Source organism: Nelusetta ayraudi, unplaced genomic scaffold (genome assembly GCF_046127955.1).
Source record: "Nelusetta ayraudi isolate G7.1 ecotype Tasmania unplaced genomic scaffold, CSIRO-AGI_Nayr_v1 ptg000136l, whole genome shotgun sequence".
Classification (NCBI taxonomy): Eukaryota; Metazoa; Chordata; class Actinopteri; order Tetraodontiformes; family Monacanthidae; genus Nelusetta; species Nelusetta ayraudi.
In genome coordinates, this window is record NW_027466186.1 from 4,553,930 (window position 1) to 4,579,829 (window position 25,900).

The following is a 25,900-nucleotide window of genomic DNA, read 5'->3' on the forward strand; positions in this document are numbered from 1 at the left end:
GCTGTAGTGTGGTGAAACTTCGAAAAAACCTTTCAAATATCGATAAAAGGTTTTTACGCTCTCACGAGGTGGTTTTTCAGACATATCGATATAGAGGTATATCGCAAAAGTGTCAGGGAAATACTTCTTTTTTTTTTTTTTTTAGCATTGCACGTCAGCGAACGTGACGTACGGGGTCACGCGACCAGTTCACTTCAAGTGAAAACGGCGCGTTACATTTAGACGGAGGATAATCTCGTCCCGCAAGATTTTACTAAAATTGCAATTTATGCTCTTCACACCATTCAATGGAAACAAATTTTAGAAATATCAGTTTTATTTTGTGAAAAACTTTAATGGAAACGCAGCCAATGAGCCGCTGAGACCAACAAGGGAACTTTCTGTTTACTTGCTTGATTCAGTGAAAGGTCAAAATACAGAATTGCAGACCGCAGAGGCAAATAAATCCAAAGACAGAGGCGGATAATCCAAAATCCAAAGGACGGGCAGGCAAGATCAGATCAGGCGGCTTATTAGAGTGAAATAATGCCGGAAACCTCAACAAAGGCACGCAACGCCAGCTGACACAACGAGTGCAAGTAGACTGCTATATACTCCGGGTAGCTGATGAGGGAATGAGAAAGGAGATGGCCTGGGGAAAAGAAGACGTGGGGAATGGAGGGTTGATTGAAAAGGGCAGAGAGAGCGATGGCTACGTCAAGGTGCAATATGAGGTCTTGTTCCATTTAGTGTGTCAGAGCCGTTCCACTGATACTTTTGGCTCAAAAGGATCACCTGGACTCTTGGATAGATGGAACGGCATTGCTGCTATGTTTTTTTTTTTTTTTTTTTTTCAAACTGTGTTAACACAATGTTGTTGTTTGCTGAAAATAAACATCTTTGGTTTTGGACGTGCATTGAAAAAAAGGGGATTATCCAACCTTGAGAGAGTTCAAACTGTATTTCAGTAGACAAACAAACAGAACTTCTTTGACCACATTCAAAGTGAACCACTGAGGCTCATTTTGGTACTGTCATTTTCCTTTTTCAACAGCTGCAGGCATCCTATTGGTGCGAGGAGCGACAGAAGGTTGCGCATCATCATCATCAGCCTCACCCTCATCATCATCAAAGAAGCTTCAACAAAACTATTTGCCAATTCATATATATCTTGCAAAAAATGTCATTTCAACTGAGTGAAACCTTTACTGCCTCACTGATCTTTTTTAAACGTGAAAATCAATACAATTTTACAATTAATACCTTTTTACTTTTGCGACGTCACTCTCATCTTGTTGGCAGCAGCTGTTATTGTTCTTCTAGGTGGATTTTTAAGGCTGCCTTGCAAGAGTGAAATCAGTTCCTGAAAAACTGATCAGCGTTTGGTTAAAAATGCTTCAGAACTCAGCTTTTCAACATGGATGCGTGAGTTTTCAGCAACTAGCAAAAGCACACAAAACATCCGATTAATTTGTCAGGCGTCTAAAATAAATTAGAACTATAGTTGCTCGTGCAAAGTTCCTGGCCTGCCCCCCCAAAAAACTTTTGCACCGATATGCAAAACGGAGATGAAAGACAAATTCACCTTACGAGCCATAAATCATTAAATCATTACCATCTGTTCAATTACTGCAATTTGTGGCAATCATTTTATCTCCTACATTTGCTTCCGTCCGATCGTGTAATTGTCTCTGTTCGTACAAAGACCTCATTTCTTGGCTCTTTGCTGCTTTATCTTATCTGATTGCAAGGCTTATGACTTATGCAAATCTCTATCGCACATTTTTGCTTCCTTCTCTGACGGAACCCAAGACAGATTTCAAAGTCCAACCTCCATATGAGCACAAACGCGTGTTCCTTTCTCACGCAACCCATGCCGGGCTCAATGGGAAATAACGGTATGCTGGAGCACCCTTTCTCTCCACCCGCCTCAGTTTCTATTTTTTTCACCCTTCATTTTATGCTCACACGTTATTTGGTCTGATTCTCCACCAGCCGGCTGCCTCTCTAAAACCTGACCTTTAATGTCCCTCCTCTTCCCGCACCCAGAATGGGCTTTCATCATCTCACCTCCACTCCCTGAACTTCAGCTGCTGTATACCTTTACGACTTTAAATTGGCTGCGTCCTTTTCATCCTCACGCCACGGGCGGCGTGGCACGGCCTTTCTTTTGTAACCTTCCGTCTTGCCCTCCCAGTCCTCGCTCACCCCACTTTCACGTGCCGTTAGGCTAGCTTAGCGCCATACACAGTCTGCAACCTGTTCTCTGCTCCATCATATAAGCTGCCTCGCCACCCACTCACTTTTCTATACGCTATGCTCTGTCCGCTTCATCCACCTTCTCAATTTCTCCTCATTTTGTTTTTATTGCTTCATGATTGAGAATGTGAGAATGTGCGAGGGAGTAAAGTGGTTGTGTGCTGCCGGCAACTTTCGATCAAATATTTTTTTTATATATAGACTGTATAGCTCCTTGAACAAACATTAGCGTAACTGATTCTGAGGGTTTGTGGTTCAAATTTTCTGGTCCCTCTTTGAATTGACCTTCGCAAATAGTACAAATAGTCTGTACTATGAATGTACTAAGAATGAGAGAGCTATTCATGCTCAACATGCACTTTATGCCCAGTTCAGTAACTGAATTTGGTCTTGACCACCCAACATCAGCCTTCGTCTTTCCAAAATCACATATGCGTGAACATATTAACACAAATTTAGTCTAAAAAAAAAAATGAGGGGGGGAAATAAGACGGAACATAAAATATTTCCAAATAAGCCAACCTTTCATTGTCAGAAATGAAGAATTATAATCCATCTATGCAACAGATTTGTCACTCAAGGCCACCATTCAGCAATATTGACACTAAAACATGTGGCGGTGTTTATTCACTTGTGGACAAAGGTGACAAAGGCAATGACTAAAATAGACTAGCGGGGCAGCAACAGGCGGTTAGATGAAGCGTGCACAAGAAGCAGCGAAGCAGCTCGCACATATTGACCCGCTCTGGGTTAAGTGGAGGTCAAGATAAGAGGGGAGCACTTCCACGGGCCCACTGCGTGTGCATTTTATGTAAACCACCTGCACGTCGGTGCGCACACAGGCGTATTCCTGGGGCCCATAAAAAGTGATTGATCTTGATTTATTGACAAAAAGCTTCTAACTGTCGATGGAGCAATCACGGCCGACAATGATCAATCCACTGTGTTCCAGGAAAATCTATGGCGTGGAACTATAGGCGTTAGGGGGGTGGGGGGGGGAAGGGTAGGACATTTGAAACTTTTCTGAAGAAGCGTGGCCTTTACGATGAGTCAGCTTTTTACTCCTGGGGAGGGTCTGTTTACTTTACTTCCTCACTTGCTAAATGTGAAAGACGCCAAACAGCGCGATGAGTCTTTTCTTTTCAGACGCGGCAGTGGCCGAATGGTGGGTGTGCTCGCCGCATTTCCCCTCTTTTTTTAATCCATTAGTCATTGCAAATCATAGGTTTTTGATGCAACATTTTTTTTTCCACTTTTCCCAGCAGGCTGAAGCTTCCTGACCGAACATTTAATATTGTTTTCGCAAACCTTCTCGTGCAGCACGGTGGCGCAGTGTTCAGCTCTGTGGTCTCACCACAGGAAGGTTCAGAACGTTTCTCCATGCCGACCTCACAGTTTTGTTGTACAAATTTGTGAGTAATGACACTAATAAATGCCCTTCCCTACTCCCCACTTTCATATTTGGCCTTCAAAGAACTGAAGGTTAACCAAACAAACAAGCAATCAAACAAAAGGAAATACTCAGATTGACGCTTTGTGTCTTAAAGGCGAAAGGACTGCGTATTAACAGGAAGAAAATAAAAAGAGAGGCACTGATGAAGAGACAACCACCACCCCGCCCCGATCGCCACCATATTGATGTAACGTGGCAACACTGTTGTGTACCGTAGAGCAAAATAGGCATGATGTTTTTAAATTCAGAGCAGGAAGAAGAAAGAATGGAAAAACAGCTGGTTGATGCTGCGTTTTTCCCCTGCGCCGCTGCAATAATCTGCACAGCGTTTTGCTTTGAAACGGACTTCAATTATTCACAGTCTCTCAATGGACTCAGGGAGAAGGTTGGAAAGAAAATCTTTCATTCACATTTCAGAAAAATGCAACGCAGTCTACCTCGACAAAGAACCGCAATGCCATAATTTACCCCAAACGACTAAACCGAGGCTTAACTGATTTCCAATTTGGTCTCGGTGAATGTCATAAAACATCAAATATTACTTGAAATATTACATTTATCTACCTCGCTTTGAAATGGGATGACAACTAGGAAACGAACATGCATGTGTCTGTGTCTGTGCATGCGTGTGTGTATGTGTGTGTGTGTGTTCGCACCTTCAAGTGTCGTCTTGACAGAATGGGAACAGCTGTGAAATGATCACAGCCACTATCATTTCGCTCCATTCAATTTTGACATGCACTGCATTGAGCTCAGGCAAAGGTGACACACCTTTCTTCCACTGCGGCCATGTTGAGAAGGAACAGCCTGTAGACACAGTGGCAGTTGCTTTGAAATGTGAGGTTTCGTCTAGTGTGGCTCATCCTGTCCACTGAGTCCATGGGCAAAACGGGCAGCATCTGGGTAACAGGCAGTTAGGAGGGTTCGAGCGAAGGTTAGACTCAGAGAAAACAATACACTCGGGTCATGCACAAAATACAGGAATTGCTGCAACGTTTAACAAAGCCCGGCACAGGAGACGACAAGGTACAGGTGAAACACATGAAAGAATTACCCAAGGAAGTAATTTTTCAATATTTAGTAAGAACCAAATATGGATTTCCTTGTAGGGATGAATAAAATATCTATCTATCCATCTATCTATCTATCTATCTATCTATCTATCTATCTATCTATTTCAAAAATTACAAAAAAAACAATATGCTAAAAAACAGTTGATGAAATAAGGATTAATGCACAGTCAAGTGCTTTCATATTACAAATAGTTCTGTATAACTTGCAAAAGTGTGTCCTCTGCAAAAAGCCTTAGATGACTAAATCAGGCTCCTTTGATGTCTTGCTTTAGTCCACAAAATAAATTAAATGTAGTTTCAGCCAACTAATGGGGAGCAGACACACACACACACACACACACACACACACATGTAAAGAATCAATCTTCGAAATGGACACACTTGGTATTGGAAGTGTCTGTATTTGAGTGGCAATCTGCTCAACACAACTGGCCATAAAAAAGTCTGATTTGGAACTTTTGAAAGTAATGGACTTCTTAAATTGACTGTAAACAAGCTTCCCCTTTACAAACATTTCCTGGTGTCTGTTTTCCAGGCAACAACAAAACTTTTATCGGGTGTCTCAGATAAACCACTTGCGCTCCTTTTTCTCCCGTTTTGATTCTACTTCGGACTGATTGCACTCATGCACAGCTGCTGGGGATTCAACTGGGGACCAGACTGGGGGATGACATCAACCTGGCCTGGTGTTTTCTGTCATCTGTAGTGTACTTATCAGTGGGGCTGCCATATGTCGGCCTGTGTTTGTGTACATGAGAGCCAAAGTCCATTACGACCCAGCAGACAGCAGACACATTGTGGGATCTGATGCTTTCTACGTATCGATTCCCGACCTGCTCCAACCGCATTTCCACTGGCAGGCAGTACGGCTTGTTTGCGCTTATGGATGCTCAGCGAAGTAAAGGCAGTAGCAACGTGTGCTTGTTTTTTTTTTGGACAGTGTGGCTCCCAAAAAAAATCAATCTACAACTCTCTCACTCTCCCTCTGTGTGGTTGACAGGAGACTGTCTTCTCTCAAAAGCAACAGTTTTCTTATCAGACACAAACATGCAGAATCCTGTGCTTGTCACCTGTGATAAGCCTGTTGCCTTGGCAACATTTATTTATAGTTTGATTTGGCGCACCGCGGCTTTATCGGAGACGTGGGTCAAGCAGAAGCATCAAATCACATGGCAGTTGTGCCTGTCTGAGTCTGAGCGAGGTCAGCTTCAGATCAGATCAGATGAATGAAAGCACAAGCAGAGTTTCAGGCAAATAGTGAAAACTGAATGAAAAATGTCAAAATGGTCTATTTTAGAAACCTGAGCAGTCGAGATCCTGAACACGTTGGTGTCAACACTACTCACTGTGGTTTTGCTGTATATTTTTGAGTTATAAACCCCAAAAATAGTGAGTGTAACATTTATTCAGCAAAAAAGGAAAAGCTGAAAAGTGTCTAACATGTTTCTGATGGTGGAAGGAAACCAGGGCGGCTGAGGGAAACCCACGAGAACACTGGGGAAGTGTTTAGGATATGTACACTCCATAAAGAATGATCCTTGGTGGGCAGCTAGGGATTCCAACCCAGGTCTTTTTTTTTTCTTTTTTTTTACTCTGAGGCCACAGCACCAACCACAGCACTACTGTGCCACCTAGTTTAAGCCTTGGTCTTGTTCCTAACACCAAGAGTAAATTCAAACTTTATACTTGGCTGTTTTCTTTGCATTACTATTGCGAAAACTGGCAGACATCAAGGACCACGTAAGCATGTTGTACTTGTATACTTAACGCAGGCCCGAAACCATTAGAGCGTCTGAATGGAGCGAATAAATTAAAACAGTCTTCCATTAGCAAGATTTTTCCACATTAAATCTGATGCCAAGGTTTATAAAAAATAATGTAAGAGCGTTTGGTGGCCCTCCTTTAAAGCACAAGTGCTAGGTTCATCCTGAGGTGTTCCTTCAAACACACACACACACACACACACACACACACACACACACACACACACACACACACACACACACACACCTTCTGCTCAATATTATGCAAAGATTCACTTCACCAATGTTTTCAAACATGTGTCTCTATCCTGGCTGCCGCCTACCCAGAAATGTCAAAAATCCATCCATATACCTGTGTGCTGCTTGTTCCGCTTTGCCCATTCCTTCCCATATGTGCCGCCCATCGTGACATCACGGAGGGCTCTCCTTGCCTGGTGACGACACACAACCACAAAGCTTTAAAAGACAAGGTAATGCAGACAGGTCGCGTCGTTAGAAACTGTCATTTTAATTTTAAGTTGCACAAGTGCCTTACAAACACAAATCAAAGTGAACACAAACAAAACTGGAACGCAATTAATCAGCATTGCCTTTCACAAACTGGGACAGACGTTAACTACTTGCTAACATTTATTTTTAACTCCATAATTAATTCCAATTAATTTTTACCATACAAAGAAGTTGAAGTCTCACCGTACGTAACTCGCGTTGTGGCTATCATTGACGGTTTGTCGTACACTTTTTCCCCACGACTGATAATGTTTATTAAGTTGTTAGCGTTTAAGTTTGGCGCTGAAAGCGTCGAATGTCGGGAGCAGGGAAGGGGCGTGTGTACACTGTGACGTATGGCTTTAAGCCACAGGGCAGGGTCACGAGGGGCGTGACGTCACTGCCCAAGCAGGCGAACACGTGCACTGAAATAGCTGCAGTTTTGAATAAAGTTCAGTGAGCACACAGCCGTTATCCGCGTGTCATTGGACATAACATACTCTACGCACTTTTCCTATCTTATCACCCGCAGTCAGTGGCTTGATGAGAGATGCCGTATATTCATTTTTTTTTTTAATCTTTTTTTAATCAGCCGCCTCACAGTGAGTGACACAGACAGGACAATGAAACAATTAAAAGCTGTCCACCGGCCGTCACAAAAAAGCTCCGCTCCACTGACACTGAGGACTACCTATTGAGGAATCAGTTCCCTCCCGTCCCCTCCCCAAACACACATACCCACATCATCCCTGCACGGAGCCTTTTCGTCTCCCCACAGCAGTTGCCAATCTTCCCTTAAAATATAGACTTGTCCCGTACTTGACAATGAAATGGTGCGCCCCGTTTTAAATCGATACGGGCGCTGTTTCTAGGTTGTCTTAAACGTAAACTTATTTTGCATGTAAACTCACGTTCGTTTCCAGTGAGTTTGCGTTCAAAACCGTAATCTACGTCGCTGCGGCCAATACCATTGCGCAACCCATTCTCAACAACTGCGCACTGGCTGCGTAGAGTAGGCTATGAATCCCAGTCGCTTGTTCTTTTCAGCTCTGTTGATTTAATTCCTTAGTAGAAATAAAATAAAAAAAAAAAAGCCATCCATCCTGAACTTTATTGTTTGTTGTGTAAAAATATGTTTAATTTAAAGATTTCAATCCAATTTAAACATTTGGCTTATTTCTAATGTCTACTGGAAACAAAGCAGTTCAAACTATGAGGACCATATACTTTTTTGAAACCCTACTTCCAAGTTATGACTCCTTTATTTTTCTGAATGAAAGTTGGCAACACTACCCAACAGTCAATTTACCTGACACTCTGGCCCATCTCAGCCCAGTTGTCAAGCTCAAATACTGTCACACAGCCGTTTCTATTTCACACTATGATGCCTTTAATCTTATGCGAGACCTTGCGTTCTGATAAGGATGCAGCCTGCAACACTGTGACAACACATTATACCATCTGCAGCTTATGTGTTGCTTTCTGAGCAGTGCTGAGTGGTGAACCAAAACCCAACGTCCTTGTCAATATTAACCCGCTGTTAAAGAAGCCTGGTGCTGATCTGCCTGAAAATGAACATATACACAGAATCCTGTGTAAATGTTTGTCTATTGTGAGATTATGCTGGTGTGTGTGTGTGTGTGTGTGTGTGTGTGTGTGTGTGTGAGAGAGAGAGAGAGAGAGAGAGAGAGAGAGAGAGAGAGAGAGAGACACTTAGTGGCATGAATGGATGTGCAGTGCCCTCGCTCCGCTAATATAATGGCCTCAGTGGTTTTAATCCTGAAGAATGGGCGCCAGCTTTTGATGCACTCAGGATGAGAGTGTTTGCTGTTTGTTTACAGTGTGAGCAGAGCAGCCACTTAACAGACGCCTGCCAATTGTTACGAGTCTGGCAGTGTGCGCGTACAGCTAGATGTATAAATAAACTAATGCTGAACCGTATCAAATGCTAAAAGATATTCTGTGTATTATTATACAATAAAGACCTTTGTCTGGGTATGAAACAACAATAGGCACTTCCCATTTACCTCTGAATTTCACTTCTATTACAATTGGTTTTGTCATTTGAATTATTTGTACATAGAACAAAAATGTAACAATTCCGACTCACCAAAGTCCTCTAATGACAAAAGAGCTGGAGAGAATGTCTGAGAACCAAACACAATCAGACTGTCTTCAGTTGCTTGTTGTAAAAACCCGCTATTAGTATCCAGCCTGTGACGTTTCCCTTCAGTTGCTCCTTAAGTCTTAAAGGACGTTTTTCCCTGCAGATTTATTATTCAAGGAGCCATCTGTGTTTTTTACGGAAGGCCGCAAAATGCATTTAATTAAGTGAGAATTTGCAATTCTCAGACGTCTTGCTAATTCTGGCTGGTGTGACTTGCCATCCCCCCCCGCTGCTTTTAAGCCCTCAGCCGCCGGAGACCCTCCACCTTAATGATGTTTCACTCAATTATCGCAATTTCTTTGATAATTGATCCCTATTCGCCAAATGAGATGTGTTGTGCTCAGGTGGTTGCCTATTCCTTTCCATGTTATCACATGGAAAGATGGAGAGGTATGCAGTTGCTCCATTCAGCCTTTCCGTGCCAGCTTCCCTAATGTCTGTGAGCTCCCAGATAGTTGTATGTCTATGCTTGACTGTGATTAACTGAAGTCTCTTAGGAAAAAAAAAAAAAAAAATACTGCTCACCAAGAAGGACCACAAAGCGGATGCATAATGTAGCAGGAAATGAACTTGATGGATTTCCCCAATAGACCACAAATGGAACTACATTTAGACAATATTGGGCATCAAACTTTGTGCGACTTTGAGTGTCAGTGCATCCGACGGGAGTACAAATTACCTGCCCAAGCTTTGGTGATTTATGTAAATCAGGATAATAGAATAAAGAAGTGCTGACCTCCATTTAAATGTGGTCGGGCTTCCCACGCATGTCGTGCGTGGTCCTATCACGTCGCAAACCTCGATCCATCTAATCTGACCGCAACCACCTATTGAGCCTCAATTGCTCTTGTCACGCTGCAGATCCAACCTGCCATGTTGCAGGACAAAGAGAGTCAAGAAGCCATTTGTTCCCCCATCCATTGTTCTTCATAATAACGGCGTGTAACGTCTTTCGATCACATCGTTGTAGCTGTCAATGCCTTCGGGCTGCTGTGCAACTAATTGTCCTCCAGGGCTGATAAAGATGCCTTCGACATGTGTTTTTTTTTTATATACTATTGTATAATTTAGCTGGAAACACACAATCACGCACCAATAATGCTTCATGTTTTAAACAAGATAGAATATTGCTAGTTGTTTTTTTTTTTTATGTTTTCAAACTGTTTCTCCAACTGGTGTCTACATATTTGCAAAGGCAAACGTTCACAAGAAACACCATAAACCTATACTGTAAATGGCTATGAATGAGAGTAAACAGTAACAAATGAATGTAGCACTCGCTACGAGTATACAACACTCGTGTATGTGTGTATGTACAACATTCAATAGCGATACACAATCTCTTCGGTACAAAGCAACCAATTGTTTACAAGTCATTGTAGTTTCTCCTCCCTGGTCTTCTTCTGTTGGTAATCAGAGAATCTTAAGCTGCAGCCTCTTTACACGTAAAGGAAGACATTTGACTCCGGGACACACTGAAATGAAACACTGATTGAAAACACTTACAATTGTTTGTTGCCAAGATATGGAATCCATTCAATTCAGCTGCCAAGCTATTATCCTGCTATCAGACAGTAAGTAGAATCCCAATTTTATTTGTATCACGTGTTGTGGGGGTGTAGGGATGTGTCTACATGGCCTCATCCTTCTACAGTGTGGTGACATATAGCCAATTTCCCCAAAAAAAAGAAAGAAAGAAAAGGAACTGTGAGTCCCAGTTGGATTTCTGTTGACGTATACGTAACGTGACATTGGACAGCTTGTCTTTTCTTTGATCGCGCTGAACAAGGGGGAAGTACAGTTCGCAAGAAGTAAGCCTCCCGACATCATTAGCATGAGAGACGAGCTCTCTTACAGCAACAAATAACAATAGAATAAAGGACAATTTTGTACATTACAGTTTGTAATGTGACATTATTTTTGCATGATGATTTCACAGGAGAAGATGATCCGAATAAACAACAGCAGAGACCTGTACAGAGATGTACGGTGCAAATACTTCCTGGATAATGTTTGGCAATATTATTATAAGTGGTTGCGCATCCAGACACCGGAAGAGTGGGATAATCCATTTTCACTGATTTGTGTGTTTAGTCTTGCTTCATTTTCAAATACCCCTTGTAGAACAAATAAAGTTTGTTCTTCTTTTTTTTTTTTTTTATCTAAATTGAATCGTTCAAAAACCCATGCCATTAACGTCCCCACATTTTAGGGTCTGTTGTGCCTCATGGCTTCACACTGCAGCTTTACTTGATCTTTCATTGATTTCCCGTATGTGTTTAAAATATATTATTTTTACATGCAGCAAGGTAGGGGTGCCATCCTCAAGCAGCCATCAGAGGAGTTTGCAGAGATTTCCTTGAGATACCAGTGCAACTTATTACATTTACTGGGGTTACGTTTGAATTTCGTATTGAAAGCCATCACAGCATCTGGACTATTTCTAACCTGAGTGGAACAAAACATTGATTTGTACCAGATGAAGCACCTGTGGCCAAAGGGACTGCTTAAAAAACAAAAAATAAATACCGGTCCATGTTTAGTCAGTTTGCCACACTCAGTTAATATCCTTGTTGCGTATGCAAACAAACCGAAACTGATCAAACCCCTTGAGAGTTTCGTCTTTAAAAATTCAGGAGTGTGTTTTTTATTCTGAGGTAATTTGCATAAACTGCTGCGACCAGGGGCCATGGTTTGCGCTCAGAAAAACGGTGAGGGAGGCTAGGACTTAAATTCAGGCGCAAGCGTTGTGTGGGCTCAGCTCAGTCATATATAATCAACACGGCAAACGCGAGACCTTCCGGGGAAGGACGCATTTGAAAAACCAAATACATTTAAAGGCAAGTCCAAAACAAAGCCAGGCACAATTTCGAAAGAGGTCAATATCTTGTGTCTCCTGATACTGCTGTGACACAGCGCCGTGAAATACAGATGGGGGACAGGAAGAGGAGAACAGACTTCCATTATGTTATTTTGTGTTGTTCGATCAAAGAAAGCAACGGTAGTTTTTCTTTGTTGTTGTTGTTGTTGTTGTTGTTGTTGTTGTTGTTGTTTTTAATCAAGTGCCCAGGAATTGCTGTTGTTCTCAAAAGGGGAAAAACACAAAAAGGCAGATGGGGAATTCCTGGAAAACAAATATCTCCAATGCCCCTTTTGATTCAAACTTCAAACAGGTGACTGTAAAAAGCAAAGGAAACACAATGAAAACCAAATCTGAATAGTCTGCGAATGTTCAATTTGACCCAATCGTCGGCTAGATTGACAATGCCAACATGTTGGTAGGCAGTTTCAAAGAGTCAGACTGACGTGTTTCATATGACACACAAAATATATTTTTCGCCCTAAGGTAAGTTGGATAGTGTGCTGCAGTTAGACTTTGCACCACAAAGTGCACGTCACCCAGCAGATTCACTGCACTTCGACAGAGGAGCAGTGTGAATTTAAATATGAAATCAGACGGTGTCCCACTCGAACACTATATGAAATTCCGATTCTCCATGCACGTCTGGAACGACAGTGAAATAGATTCAAGTCTATTTTCACTTGATTGCCTTTTCCTAATTCTTTTTTTCCTTTAAAGAATTGCCATGGTATGAAATGAAATTTCACAGCGCACAATGATTGCATGGAAAATATGTACTACAGTGTGGCTGGAGGAGGCTACGGGGGGGAAAAGAAATGACACTCAGTCAGTGTGAATGACGTCTCCCGACAGCGACAACACCTCACACTTAATTGGCATCTCTTTAGTGAGGACATTCACTGTCTTTTTGACACAGCACTGTGCACACACAACAGTGTTCGCATAGAAATTCACGTTGCACTCGTTACACTTGTGTGTGGATCTTGAATATGAGGAGATGCAAATGATCGTACTGTCTGGATTTGCTGACAGACAGAAACAGCCTAAAGGCATAACTGGTGACCTTCTCTAAAGAGAACTTTATTTCAAGCCAGTGGGAGTTCAAGAGATGGACCTCTGAAGAAGTTTCTCTACATATCGAGCCGCACAAGACATCTCTGTATTGATTTGCATAGACTGTTATAGCTATATCCATCTCTATAAAAGTTTCTTTTTTTCTCCCTGAGGCAGTAGGGTGATAAGAGACTGACTTTTCAAGGAAGACAAAGCAACAGCAATGAACACACACACACACACACACACACACACACACACACACACACACACACACACACACCTTCTGCTCAATATTATGCAAAGATTCACTTCACTACACAAATACCCAATCAGGCAATCATATGGCAGCAACTCAGTGTGTTTAAGCCTGTACCAGTGGTGAAGATGACTGCTGAGGTCCAGCCCACACATCAGAATGGGGAAATAAGGGGATTCAAGTGACTTTGAAAGTGCTGCACTTGTTGATGCCAGATGGCCGTGAGTCTTTCACAAACTGCTGATCTACTGGGATTCTCAGACTGGCACAACCATCTCTAGGGTTTCCAGTGGATGGTTCCTAAAAGAGAAACTACATAACTACAGCTATATAGTTTATATATAACTTAGAAGAAACTACAAATGAACAGAAGTGCGGAGGGAAATGCCTTGTTGATGTCAGGGGTCAGAGGTCAGAGGGGGCAGACTGGTTGTCGACCGTAGAAAGGCAGCAGGAACCCAAATAATCATCGGTTTCCCTTCATTTGGTACCCAATGTGAGCGAGGCATACACAATAAAGTGACCAGTGCACATATGATTGTTCTGAACAAAGCTCCTTTCAAATCTGCTGCCTGTCTATCTTCCCAACATGCATCCTGATAAAGAGACAAAGCTCCACATGTCCCACAAACTCATTCCCACCTACTTCAATATAAGGTGAGTTTTATGCTGTGGACCATATGGTGAGCCGGTTCAATCATGGCTGCTGGATGTATATATATATATATATATATATATATATATATATATATATATATATATATATATATATATATATATACATACAGTATATATATATATATATATATATATATATATATATATATACATATATATGTATATATATATATATATATATATATATATATATATATATATAAATACATATATATACACACACACATATATATATTTTTTTCTTTGATAGACAACTGAGCTGCAACAGGACATATTTCTTCTCAATATACTAACCACGCAAAGCAGCTTGAATGCTTTGATTTCAACTCTGAAATCCAACACTCATCCATCTCACCGACCTCAAGATGGATGAGTGAACATCTCTCATCATCGCTGTTCTCACGCTGCAAAGGTTTATGTATGAGGCCTCTGTGTTTCGCTTGTGCCTTCAACACATTATTTTATCACCTAAACAAATAAATGTGGCCCTTGCCTCTCATCTTGCATTTAGATTTAACTCTGGTCTATTTTTAGTTACATTGCCTTTGGTGCAATTTCTGATGGATGCTATTGGGCCAGTGAGCGTTGCTTGCCAATTTCTTTTCAGAATGCATTATGGGATTCTTTGAGTCCGCCACGCCACAGATATAGGGGTGTAAAGATCACTGATGAGACTGTGCGGCTTCATATTTACGTCTAAGAAATTTCATTACGGGGTCAACGTTGCCCCAACTAATCTGGTTAATATTTTCCTCTGGGACAAAGACTCAACTTTTAACAATATTATATATAAACCAATGCCCATGCCAAAGAATCACTTTTAGTTATCAGGGATGACTTACTCAAGGAAGTGGAGGTTGGCAAGGAGGCTGGATCTAATTTACTTTACTCTCTCTCTATATTTTTTTTTAACCTTATGTGGAATCATCAGGAGTTAAAAGGGGTCTTCCCCTTGGCTTTAATGGAAATTAAACAAAAGCTTCTGGTCTTTGAGCGCAGTTGTCCTGAGCAATAGCCCAACAGTGCCACCATTAGACAAGAGCTGAAATTGCATGAGAATTTTAATTATTTAAAAGGTGCAAATATTACACAACTTTCACTTGACCGATGTTCTCCAGTCCACCAATGAAATGCCCCAAGAATGAAAACATATGTTACCTATGTTAAGTAGGAAGATAACAATGAAATAATGCTGAAGGTTCTAAACACCTTCAATGAATGTTAAATGTGCCATTTTCTCAACATCAAAATTTTCGATTATTGTATGAAACAGGACATTATTTAAAAATAAAAGCCAATCTAGGATGAAACGTTTGGGATGAAAAAAAAAGAAGGAAAAAAAGTACACATCAAAGTGGCTTTTTAAAAGGTTTATTTTAAAAAAATAGAAAAACTTACATAAAAAACAAGGTATACATCTATATGTCAGTCATTTACACACACAACTTCTCCATAATTGCACACAAATGAGCGAGGAAGGGGGAGGGGATTTGGTTTGCGGCAAGAACATTTGACAACCCATCGATTACCCTCGAGCCGGCTGGACATAGGAAGCCGCGGAGGCCCAGAAGGGAAGCGCTGACGGCTTCACGTTTAGTCCGTCAGTCCAGATCTGCAGACGAGTCCAACCACCAGGCTTCAGAAAAAACGTACAGCACGACTTCAACACATTTTGGCTTCTTAATGGCTCTGCGAAACCTTCAGATGGGAGCCCGAGTGAAAGTTGCTGCTGTGTGAAATATGGAGCTTTGAAAACCTGTGGAGTTAATGGTAAACTGCCATAATTGTTGCCATTGAAATAAAAAATGATGTGAAATGATGCCAATGTAACAGTCAGACTGCGGCGGGAGTCCGGCCCCTGGATCACACGCACACACCCGCAAGCTGCATGTCAAAAATAAAAGCCAAGTAAACCTGGCAGTGCTCTAGAGACAGAACAACAAAAAAAGAAAGGGGGGGGGGGGTAGACACAGAGGTGGCTACATAGAGGAAAAGGGACAAATTTGGGTTTGCTCATTGAGGAAGGCAGTCAACTGTCAACGGAAATGAGAACAATATCTACATAAGGCAAAAACACAAGCATTCACCTGCTGGTAATAAAGTAGCACCAACTAGTTTGGAAATCACATGGAGGAATGTCGCTAGGTGCATTTCCCTTTGGGAGGAAATAAATAAAAGTTACAGTACTGTGAGTGTTGGAGTGATGTCGTTGAGATGCAAACGAGTGGGCAGGCGAAACTTCAAGTGACCACGGTGCAACGCGAGCGATCCGGAGTGACACGTTGGCATCACTGGACTTTTTGGCACGTTTCTCACGTTGCAATACCACAGCTCCCCCTTCTGACAGGAAAGCAGGACAGACACACACAAACACATTCCTTCAAGGCCCTTAATTCCATCTATTGCACAGGTCAATGTACTCTAGAAATATATATAACAAAAAAAAAAAAAAAAAAAAGGAAAAGAAATCTGATAATGTGGAGGGAGGGAGCCCTAAAATAAAACTAAAATGTGAAATAAATTAAATAAAAGCAAGTATTATTGCACAAACGCAACAAACATAAAATAAAGTGGTGTTTGGGGAAACCAAAAAAAAAAGAAAAGAAAATAGTGTCTGTGTGAACAACAACAAAAATCCCCCTTGTGAGAACAAAAACGATGACAACCACAAAGGAAAAAAAAAAAAAAAAAAAAATACATTCAGACAAGTCATCACAGTTTAAGCACTTAAAAGACAAGGTCCATTTTGTGCCGTCACACCGAAAAACAAAGTCAGCGCTGCGCTGCATAGGTAGAAAGGTAGTGCCTCGTTCACTCCGCAGGTCACACTTCGCAATGTGGTCCCAACTGTCAGACGTCTGAAAGCGGAGCGGAGCCGAGAGGGAATGAGACTCCGGGCACCAAACAGGAGGCCCTGGAAGTGTTGAGGTTTGGGGGCGGGGCCCAGTTTGATACTATGGCACACGATTTCACTTCCAGGTGTTGTCCAACCTGCCCCGAGTCAAAGCATGTTGGGCACGGACTGGCGCTTGGGGGCGGGGGGGGGGGTTCCGGGGGTCAGAGGTCATTCTTTGTTCGGCTCCGAGGCGTTTGCTGGTGTGCATCGAGTTTGGAGGTAACGTCACCAGACGGAGAACCGCTCGCACAACGCAGGCTGTCCCACACCCCCGGGAGACGACTTCAGAGAGAATGTAGGTGGAGGTCGACCTCCAACATGAACAACAGCAAATAGAGAGGAAAGGAGGGGAAGAAGAAAAAAAAAAAAAGAGGTGCATCTTGGAGCATTGGAGTGTCTCACCACTGCTCTCCAAGACGGACTGATGGCAGTCGGGGTCGAGGGATGTCGCTTTTGGCCTTTCATCAGCTCTGGCTGATGGCAGGGAGGCTTCCCCTCTTCCTGCGCCGCCACGTGGTCCGGTTGTACTGCTGCTGTTGCTGCTGATGCTGCTGGTTCCTCACACTCGGCCCCCCGGCCGGCGCCGCCACGGCGTCGCCATGGGGCACGAACTGCTGCCGCTGGGGGCTGAAGTTGGCCTGCGAGTGGTTCTGGCCCGGGAGGGCGCTGCCTTGGTTGTGCTTGAAGCCGAATTTGTTGGGCTCGAGCGGGCTGTGGGAGGCGGCCGTCACTGCGTAGATGTGGCCCTGGTGCCCTCCGACCTGAGGGTGGTGGACCTGGTGGAGGGGGCTGGGCAGGGGGCTCGTGGAGCCGGCGTGCTGGGAGACCTGCGCCATGTGGCCGTGCACCACGCCGATGGAGGGTAGATTCTCGTGGTAGAACTGGCAATCGGACAAGGGCGGGATGGCGAGGTTGTCTGGGAGGGACATCTGGACCTGCACATGGAAGGAGGAACTACTTAAGCAGGTTCTTAAATAAAGAACCCATGAGAAATAGGGGGTTTTATCACTTAAAAACACACAAAAAAAAATGACAGACAATGACTGACATTGTTTTTTGTCCCGTCTGTCAAAATTAAAAACACCAAGTCCGCTCGAAGCTAGAATGGAAGAGGCAGTAAACAAAGGGCTAAGAATTGATTTGTTGAGGTGTAATTAATTGTGCAACGCTGCTCCATTGGTATACAGGATCAAAACCAAATACACATGTGATGACATGTAAAATATCGACCATATCTGCAACAGAAACGTGCAGACATGAGGCATTCGTTAGCGACTTTGCGGGAAAAAGCAGACCTGAGGAGAGTTGTGGATAAGGCCTGCGGGGTGGGAGGCCCTCAGGTCAGTAGCCATGTGCATCACTGAGTGGACCGAGGTCAGGGTGAGGTGGTGGAGCGGGACAGCGGCGCTGCCGTTGGGCGGAGAATCCGACTCCTGGCAGAAAGAAGATACACCGAACACTTTGATCGCACGGAAAGATACGATATTCCACCCACAAGATGATCAAAGGTTAAAGTTCAGAGTGACGGAACGGCCTCCGCTCTTACTATGTCGCTTGAACCCGACGAGGAGAGCGAGGAGGCCGAGGACGACGACGAGTGGTGCTGAGGGCTGGGGAGGAAGACCGGAGACGGGGAGGGCGAGTCGGCGCTGAGGGGGGAGGAAGTGTCCCGCTGGTCCTCCACCGACACCAGCATCAGCTTGCCAAAGTGCTGCTCGCAGGCGTCCACATCTGCAGGGAAACACAGGAACGGCTTGCAGAAACTGAAAAAGGCAATAAGAGGGTTGCTCCAGCCGATGGCGACGTTACCGTGGTTCTCCAGCTTGGCGTACTGCCTGGCACCCCACCTCTTGATGGTCCACTCCCGGAAGGCCAGCACCTTGGGGCTGACTTTGATGATGCGACCCAGAGTGCTGCAACCAGAAAGTCCACGTTACAACGCGGGTGAGCTAAAAAAAAAGCCGGGAGGATTGAGCTGAGCTCGCGAGCGGCGAAGACAACCTGTCGTACTCTTTGTTGGGGTAAGCGCGAGCGAGCGGCGACACGCCGTGACTCAGCACCATGTAGGCAAAGTCAAACACCTGCTTGACCTGGAGGATGCCGTAGGAGCTCCTGCCCACGTCGTTTCCTGTGCGGATCCAAAGAGGAGATTTAAGAGAAATGCTGGGAAAACTAATTAGAGCTGAGGGTTATGAATGGAAAAATACATTTGAAAAGAAAAAAAAAAAGAAGGTCTCTGTAGTTCCTTCCAAAATATATCCACATTTGTTAGAGGCCCCTCCATGACTGGAACAGAACATAATTGATGTTTTATTATTTATTACTAAAAAAAGTAAGCGCAAAATGTGTTTTGGATCATTGAAACCCATCAATAATGCAGGTACACCCATCATCTACAGCTCTATTAATTGGGGAAAAAATAAAATAAAAATCTAAAATCATAGCATGACAAAAAAAACAGTACATCTTACAGTTTACTGTCATTACTGTGCCATGACCTGAAGAAAAATGTGCTTTCCTGTCATAAGGGAGGGGTAGAATAAAAAACTATGGTTACATTCCTTTTCAAATATCCTTTTTGTAAATACTCTGGCACCTGAGACAAAAAAAAGATGTGGTCTTTGCACAGACTGGAATTTTAGTGTCCTTCAGCCCGATCCTTTCAAACTGGAGGACAGGATGTGTCAGCTAAAGCCAAATGACTTTAAAAAAAGAAATTCACTGAACATTCGTGGTTCAACTCCAAAATGTCAGCGCAAAATCAACAGAGTGAAACGAGGGAAGAAAAAAAAAAAAGTCAATCAAAATTCTGATTTGATTCATGCTTGATAAAAACCCGTCACGCCGACGTGAAGGTTAACACGACCAGAATCCCGGAACTGACCTGGCTGGATGGGGTCCTCGATGCAGACCATGGAGGGCCTGTTCCCGCTGCCCATGATCTTCAGCATCTCGTCCTTGGACAGGTAGGCGCCTCCGTTCTTCACCCGGATGCCCGTCTTCATGTAGTTGAAGTCGCGGCCGTACAGCTCAAAGAATTCGATGAGGAGGAAGCCCAGGTTGATGTTGGAGCGCCGCGTGTCGATCCGAGGATGCAACTTTCACCAGCGAGACGAGAAGCGGGCGTCAAAAAGTGCACTCGAAATAAAAAACCCAGTCAGCCGAGAGGCAGTTGAACGTTTGAGGAATAGGAAAGACGACCTTCTGAATTTAAAGACAAAGCAGGTGTTTGCAAGTGCTTTTGGGGAGGGAAGGTTCTGTGCGGATACCTGCAGGAAGCTGATGGCCATCAAGGTCAGACTGTAGGAGCCGATTCCCCCGGTGAAGACCTCGTTCAGGTCCCGCTGCAGCAGGAACTGCTTCAGGATGAAGATCAGCGGCGGCAGGACGGTGTACTTCTACAACACAGAGACACACACGTCAGACCAGAGGGCCTCGTGCACGAGGTGACAGGACTCTGCGACCGATCACACTGCAGGGCTCGCGGCTCAAATCTTTTTTTTTTTTCTTTCTTGCACTGCTGCCATCAGATTTGTGCGTGAATGGCATGGCAACGGTTTGGAACTACGGCAAAAGGAAAACGTCAATTTGGACCGCCCCTTCAGAGGAGGCGTCCGGGAAGTGGGCGTAGTCCCACTGAGACTGGTGGTGCGGATTTGAAGGAGCAGGAGGGGATGTGCAGGGAATGAATGGGTTTCTAACAGGTCCACAGCATCATTTGATCTTGGTTGGCTCTGCTTCCTCCAGGGCTAAACAAGGACATCTGTTGCATTTGAATCATCTAAAAGTTGGCGAATTATTATTATTTTTTTTTTTTACCCTAATTAGGACCACACATGAAAGTGGTCTGAGTTTGATATGAGGGAAGAGGGGCTGCTGTTCAGACGGTCATGACAAAAGAAAGGTGAGACTTGGGCCACTTCTGCCTGCGGTGTGAACTTAACCCGACACTCGCGCAGTCTTACCTTGAGATAACTTTTGATGAACTGCGCTGCTTTGACAGCCGTCTCCACGTTGAAGCTGATGTCCACCTTGACCCCGGTCTCATGGTCAGTGAGCTTGATGATGGGCACCTGCGGGGAGGAGGAGGAGTCAACACTGGAGCTCGAGGTCTGAACGTGCTGGTCTGAACGTGCTTGTCTGTGGACGGCGTGCAGGTGCTGCGCAGGCTTACCGTCGCTTTGTCCAGGACTTTGATGGGATGTGGGCCGGCCACGTTGTGTTTGTGCAGGGCTTGCTCCAGCTCTTGCAGCGGGGGGTGGTCCCACTTTCCAAACACCACCAAGTCAATGTCACTATGGCAAATAAATAATAATGAGAATATTTTTTATAATTGCCTTGCGTTTCTCTCCTTCCACACTGCCTAAAATATGAAACATTTAATTCTCTCTATATTACGAGTGTTTAATGGCAACGTGATTCATCCTGACAACAATTCAAGTGCATTTTCATAAAAGTTCTGAGCGAATTTACAGTGAACTTTTGAAAATTTGTCAAAAGTGGAAACGGCGCTTCAGTTCGAAACCTCAAAACTTGACTGTGAATCAGAGGGATTTATGTGGAATTATGTAATTTCCATAAATATTACACGATATCCTTCATGTGCTTGAAAAAATAAAAAATAAAAAAAAATTACATGGAAACACACCAATAGAGATTCCTGTCAGCCACAAACATGGATTACCTCGTTGGAAGATAAAGTCCTGTGCTGAAGCTGCCAAATATCTCCACCTGCAGAGGACAAAAGCAATAAATACAAGAGAGCAGCTGCACACTGCTGAGAGACAATCAGTTCAATCACTCATCTTTTCCACTGTCTGACTGCGGTTCAACCCATTTCAACACATTTCTTTATCTTAAGAAGGACTGTGTTAGGAAACCAGTCACTGTGGGCTCTTGTTGGTGGAATGTCACGAGTGGTGAATTAAAAGGCTTCAATACTTTAAAAGGTTTGGTCTTTCTGCACATCATACACGAAGCAAGAAAATCAACTGAACTGATGAATGGACACCATTTAAGGTCTGATAGGAGACGAATTTCCTGAACCAGTGGTACTGTTAATGTCACTGTGGCCCATCAATGGACCGCCCAAACACAAGTCCATCCTGATGCGCTTGCTCTCCTCTTCAGAAAGAGAGCAAGCTGGTCTTGATATAAGCCAGTTGTGAGGTCACAAAGGGTTGAATCCCTCCCCCCCCCCCACCCCTCGGAGGTTTGTCTCCATTCAAACCTACTATTGAAGACAATTGTCTGGATCTCTAGAGTTATGGGGGCAATTCATCTTGTGGGGCAGCGCCACCGACATGAAAGATAAAGCTCTAAAAAGAGGATGAACAATGGACCTTTGCGATAACGGCCCAACAATAGAGCTTTTCTCTTAACTTGTAACTATAATGACAGGAGCCTGAATAGTTGTGGTATGCAAATGCCAAGAAAAGATCACTATTTATTGCATTTGACAACGAAAAAATGATTGACCCGTTGTCATGCGTGACCTTCTGTGGTGGTCCAGGCCAAAAGCAAGGAATAAAAACAAAACACTTTTTCAGATGTTCTGCCACAGCTTGGATTAATAATGCAAAAATGTTTTTTTGTGTGTGAAAAGAGGGAGAGGAAAAAACAAAACACTAAACGATCTACAACACGGCCCAGTGGGGCTCCGCTGGGCCGTGAATAGAACAGAGATATTTAGAACGGTAAATAAAATAATTGCTCTGGTTAGAGAGAAGACTCAGTCTAAGATTGTGCTGGCAGGCCCACCGTGGAAAATAATTCCCCCAACATTACTATTGGAATGCGAGGAGCATGAATAATGATTAGTTCTTGCCAACTCTGGATGTGCCGTGTAAACTGGCTTTCAGGCTGCCGGCGCTGCAGCCAAACAGGACGCAGTACTGCATGGTGACACAAGCACCGGCCGCTGTGTAGGTCAGACGTGAGGTGGATCGGTCCAGTGAAAGGAGGAACTGTGTGTGTGTGTGTGTGTGTGCCGAGAAGGTGAAAGTGATCAACTTGAATGTTAAATAAAATCCATTTTTAACAAGGTTTAACGGGAGACCTGTTGGTGAGAAAACCCTGCTTGTGTTTTTTACCACCAGCACTTACCATCGCTCTCAGTGATCAGAGTTCAATCCACAGTATCAAGAGACGCATTTAAAATGACCGACCCAAGGTATTATTAGCATGTCACGGCTAAGTGTCTGACTCATCCCTTTCCAACCTTGTTTTATGTGCTCAGTAAACGTCCCCTGCCAGAATCCAGGCCTCGTCACAAGCACATATTGCCGTATATCCCGGCGACGGCTATGGATCGGATTGTGTTGCAGGCACTCACCCGCGCCGTGGGCCACAAATCCTTGATGACACTTTCTATCCTGTTCACCACGTCCCTCCTCATTGCCTCCTCCTCCGGTCTGGGCGAGATGAAGTTGAAAAAATCCATGATTTCTTCGTGGAGGCTGAGGAGGATGGAAGAAAGGGTTGATGAGTTGCTACGTGAGTGGGATCCGTTTCTCTGGGAAAAGGAGCAAAAGTCCTGGAAAGTGCTGCAAAAGGTACTTCAAATTTGAAGGCAATAATTTCAAAGGCAACAAAGTCCTGCGTGGCTGTGCAACAGCACCTGCACTCATCGAATCAATGATTGCATGAAGTTTTACGCATTTAATGCCCTTCTCATTAACCACACTGGTGCTAATATATCACTCTCACAAAAGCCCCCCTGCAAGGAGGTGTTGAAAATTAGCATTTACTCTAAACACTCAGACAGCTGCTCAATTTGTACATGCAATTTCTATTTGTCCCTATCAAACAAACGGAGCATTATGTTATGTATTCTGTGCAAATACAAGTGGTCCCTAAAAAGCTAAAAAAAAATAAATTAATAGAATAAATAAATCTTAATTGCAAAAGCCAACCTTTAAAACTTGAATAATTTAAACTGCTTCCCCTGGCAGTGTTCTACAATAATCCAAGTCTAGCGTGTCAAACTCACAAAAAGGAAAAAATAGAAAAGTGCTTTTTCATTGGTTTTCTTGAAACTACTTTGCTTGCTCTGCTTTTCAGAAACTGTGTGCTAAAACTGCCAGTTTGGGAAATTCACCCTTTGTGATGTCACAAAATGCATTAGCCAATCACTCCCAAGTTAGTGGCAACGACCTCCAGCGAGGCATTCGTTTCACCCTCAAACTGAGGAGGCAAAGCCTAAACCTTGCTGGAGGCTGTAAACAGAGGGCTAAATATGCTCTTTTCTGGAGGTCCAAATCTAGAAATGTAACTTTTAGTGGGATTTGACGCGGCAGTAAACTGCTCTACTTGCAGTCCAGGATGAAAATAAAGACCTGAAATCTGGCCCAATCCGGGGCCTTTCAGCAAGTCGAGCACACTTTAACCAACGGGGATGGGGACTTCAATAGATTTGTCACTACTGTGTTGGGTTCTAGGCACGTTCCTGGACAACCCTTACCCATTAATGCCCGGGCTGTAGCGCCTGGTTTTCCAGAGACTACAGCTGGAGTCTGCGTACTGTCCACCACCACCGCCGCCGCCGCCGCCGCCATAGGGCAGCAGGTTGACGCCGTGGAAAGTGTTGGCCCTGTTCAGGTGCTTCCTGCGGCCGGAGGAGTGAGACTGGTAGTGGTGGTGGTGCTGGGTCCCCTGCTGGTTGTTCATGCCGGCGGGGGTGTGGCCGGAGGACTGTTGCATGCTGCGACAGTGCTGCTGCTGCTGCTGCTGCTGCTGGACAGTGTGCAGGGCCGGCGGGGCTCGATGCCGCCTCAGATTGTTCTCGTTCAACTCGTGCTCGGTGCCGTAGTGCAGGAAGCGGCTCGCCTCCTCCGCCACGCTCAGGTGGTCGATGTGCAGAGACGAGCCCAGCGGCGACGAGCTCTCGGCCTCCGAGTCCAGGGAGGAAGAGGACGGCGACAGAGAGCCCTTCCTCCGGACGCTCCCCCTCTCTACGCCGACGCCGCCGCCGCCGCCGCCTTCTCGCTCGGCTAGCGTTCCGAAAACAACCCCCGGCAGCGGCGCTACATTTTTGCAATAGAGGCCGCGCGAGTCCGCCGAGTTGTAGTTTTGCGCCACAAAGTTGCGGTGGTGGTGGTGGTGGTGGAAGTGGCTGTCGATGCCGGAGTTGCTGTCGAATCCCTGAGAGGTTTCCCAAACGTGCATCCACGGGGAATTGGCAGGTCCCTTCTGCTCCGACTGGATCCAAGGGATCACAGAATCCATTAGAATCGTGCTTCGAGCGACAGCCCCTCCGCGGTGGGGGAAAGGACGTGGGGGAGCTCGGCGAATGCAACTCTGCTGCGAGAAGAAGCGAGCGAAACCCTACCGCGCTGATTTTACTCGGCGTCCTCGAAGAGCTTCATGACACAAATCTGGCTCGGTTTTTTCAAGCGGTTTGCCCAGCTTCCACTCCCCATGCAAGCAAGCCAGCCAATATGGCGCACCTAGCAGCAGAGATGAGCTACTGCGCATGTCAGAGGGATTTAAATCTTCGAACACGCCCCTCAAGGACGGAGGGATGTGTCAAGCACACGGTGACAAACCGGAAATGGATTTCGTTTACGCCGCCCCGCCGAAAGTTTTTTCCCCCCTTTGTAACCGTTATTTCGGACAATTTCAGATACAAACTAACAAGGTATTGAAATAAATAAAATAATATTAGTAAAAAGAAAAGTGACATTGTAAATCAACATTTCTTTTCTTCCTATTCAAAATAATAATAATAAAAAAATAATAATCCAAAATGGAATAGGAATCAGAGCTAGAACTAGCTAATCTAGCCCATTGTTAACATATATTGCAATTGTAAATTATAGAAAATAAAACAATACTTAAAGTTCTTGTTATTATCATGGAAACATCCGTACAACTATTTTCTGTAACTTCTGCACTTAAAATAAATATTTCACAAGTTGTTTCCAGTGTAGAGTCGTTTCTCTGAACTAAAACACTGCATGTGTGCAAG

At 44.1% G+C, this 25,900-nt stretch overlaps 2 protein-coding genes across 6 annotated transcripts in view; both read right to left on the bottom strand.

The window, feature by feature from the left end:
* adcy2a (adenylate cyclase 2a) overlaps nucleotides 1-6,959 on the bottom strand; it is a 52,991-nt gene extending 46,032 nt beyond the window's left edge. Inside the window, exons 1-3 of one of the 4 annotated variants that reach the window (XM_076012502.1) lie at nucleotides 6,851-6,959; nucleotides 4,463-4,498; nucleotides 4,348-4,379 (exon numbers count right to left, since the gene is read on the bottom strand). In XM_076012502.1, coding sequence (XP_075868617.1) covers nucleotides 4,348-4,379; nucleotides 4,463-4,498; nucleotides 6,851-6,908 — 126 coding nt within the window. In that variant the 5' untranslated portion in view covers nucleotides 6,909-6,959. Of the gene's footprint in view, nucleotides 1-4,347; nucleotides 4,591-6,850 lie in introns of all 4 variants that reach the window. The other 3 variants (XM_076012504.1, XM_076012505.1, XM_076012503.1) reach the window with 3 other exon arrangements.
* An 8,432-nt stretch (nucleotides 6,960-15,391) lies between these two features.
* LOC142879405 (terminal nucleotidyltransferase 4A-like) lies at nucleotides 15,392-25,385 on the bottom strand. Of its 2 annotated transcripts, none has more exons than XM_076012683.1 (12): nucleotides 24,395-25,385; nucleotides 23,267-23,390; nucleotides 21,617-21,663; nucleotides 21,107-21,227; nucleotides 20,898-21,005; nucleotides 20,202-20,330; nucleotides 19,817-20,030; nucleotides 18,943-19,060; nucleotides 18,742-18,845; nucleotides 18,479-18,663; nucleotides 18,228-18,365; nucleotides 15,392-17,867 (listed from the first exon to the last, which is right to left on the bottom strand). In XM_076012683.1, the coding sequence occupies exons 1-12, from the start codon at nucleotides 25,156-25,158 to the stop codon at nucleotides 17,397-17,399; spliced, it is 2,523 nt and encodes an 840-aa protein (XP_075868798.1). In that variant the 5' UTR covers nucleotides 25,159-25,385; the 3' UTR covers nucleotides 15,392-17,396. The 2 variants fall into 2 exon arrangements, with proteins under 2 accessions (XP_075868798.1, XP_075868797.1); XM_076012682.1 differs by having other exon boundaries at nucleotides 18,934-19,060.
* Nucleotides 25,386-25,900: the final 515 nt, after the last annotated feature.

Coding starts and splice junctions, on each gene's coding strand:
- LOC142879405 (XM_076012682.1), bottom strand. CDS start 25,158: ATGGATTCTGTGATCCCTTGGATCCAGTCGGAGCAGAAGGGACCTGCC. Junction 23,391..24,394: donor TACAGCCCGGGCATTAATGG/GTAAGGGTTGTC, acceptor CATCCTCCTCAG/CCTCCACGAAGAAATCATGG. Junction 18,664..18,741: donor CGCCAAGCTGGAGAACCACG/GTAACGTCGCCA, acceptor GTTTCCCTGCAG/ATGTGGACGCCTGCGAGCAG.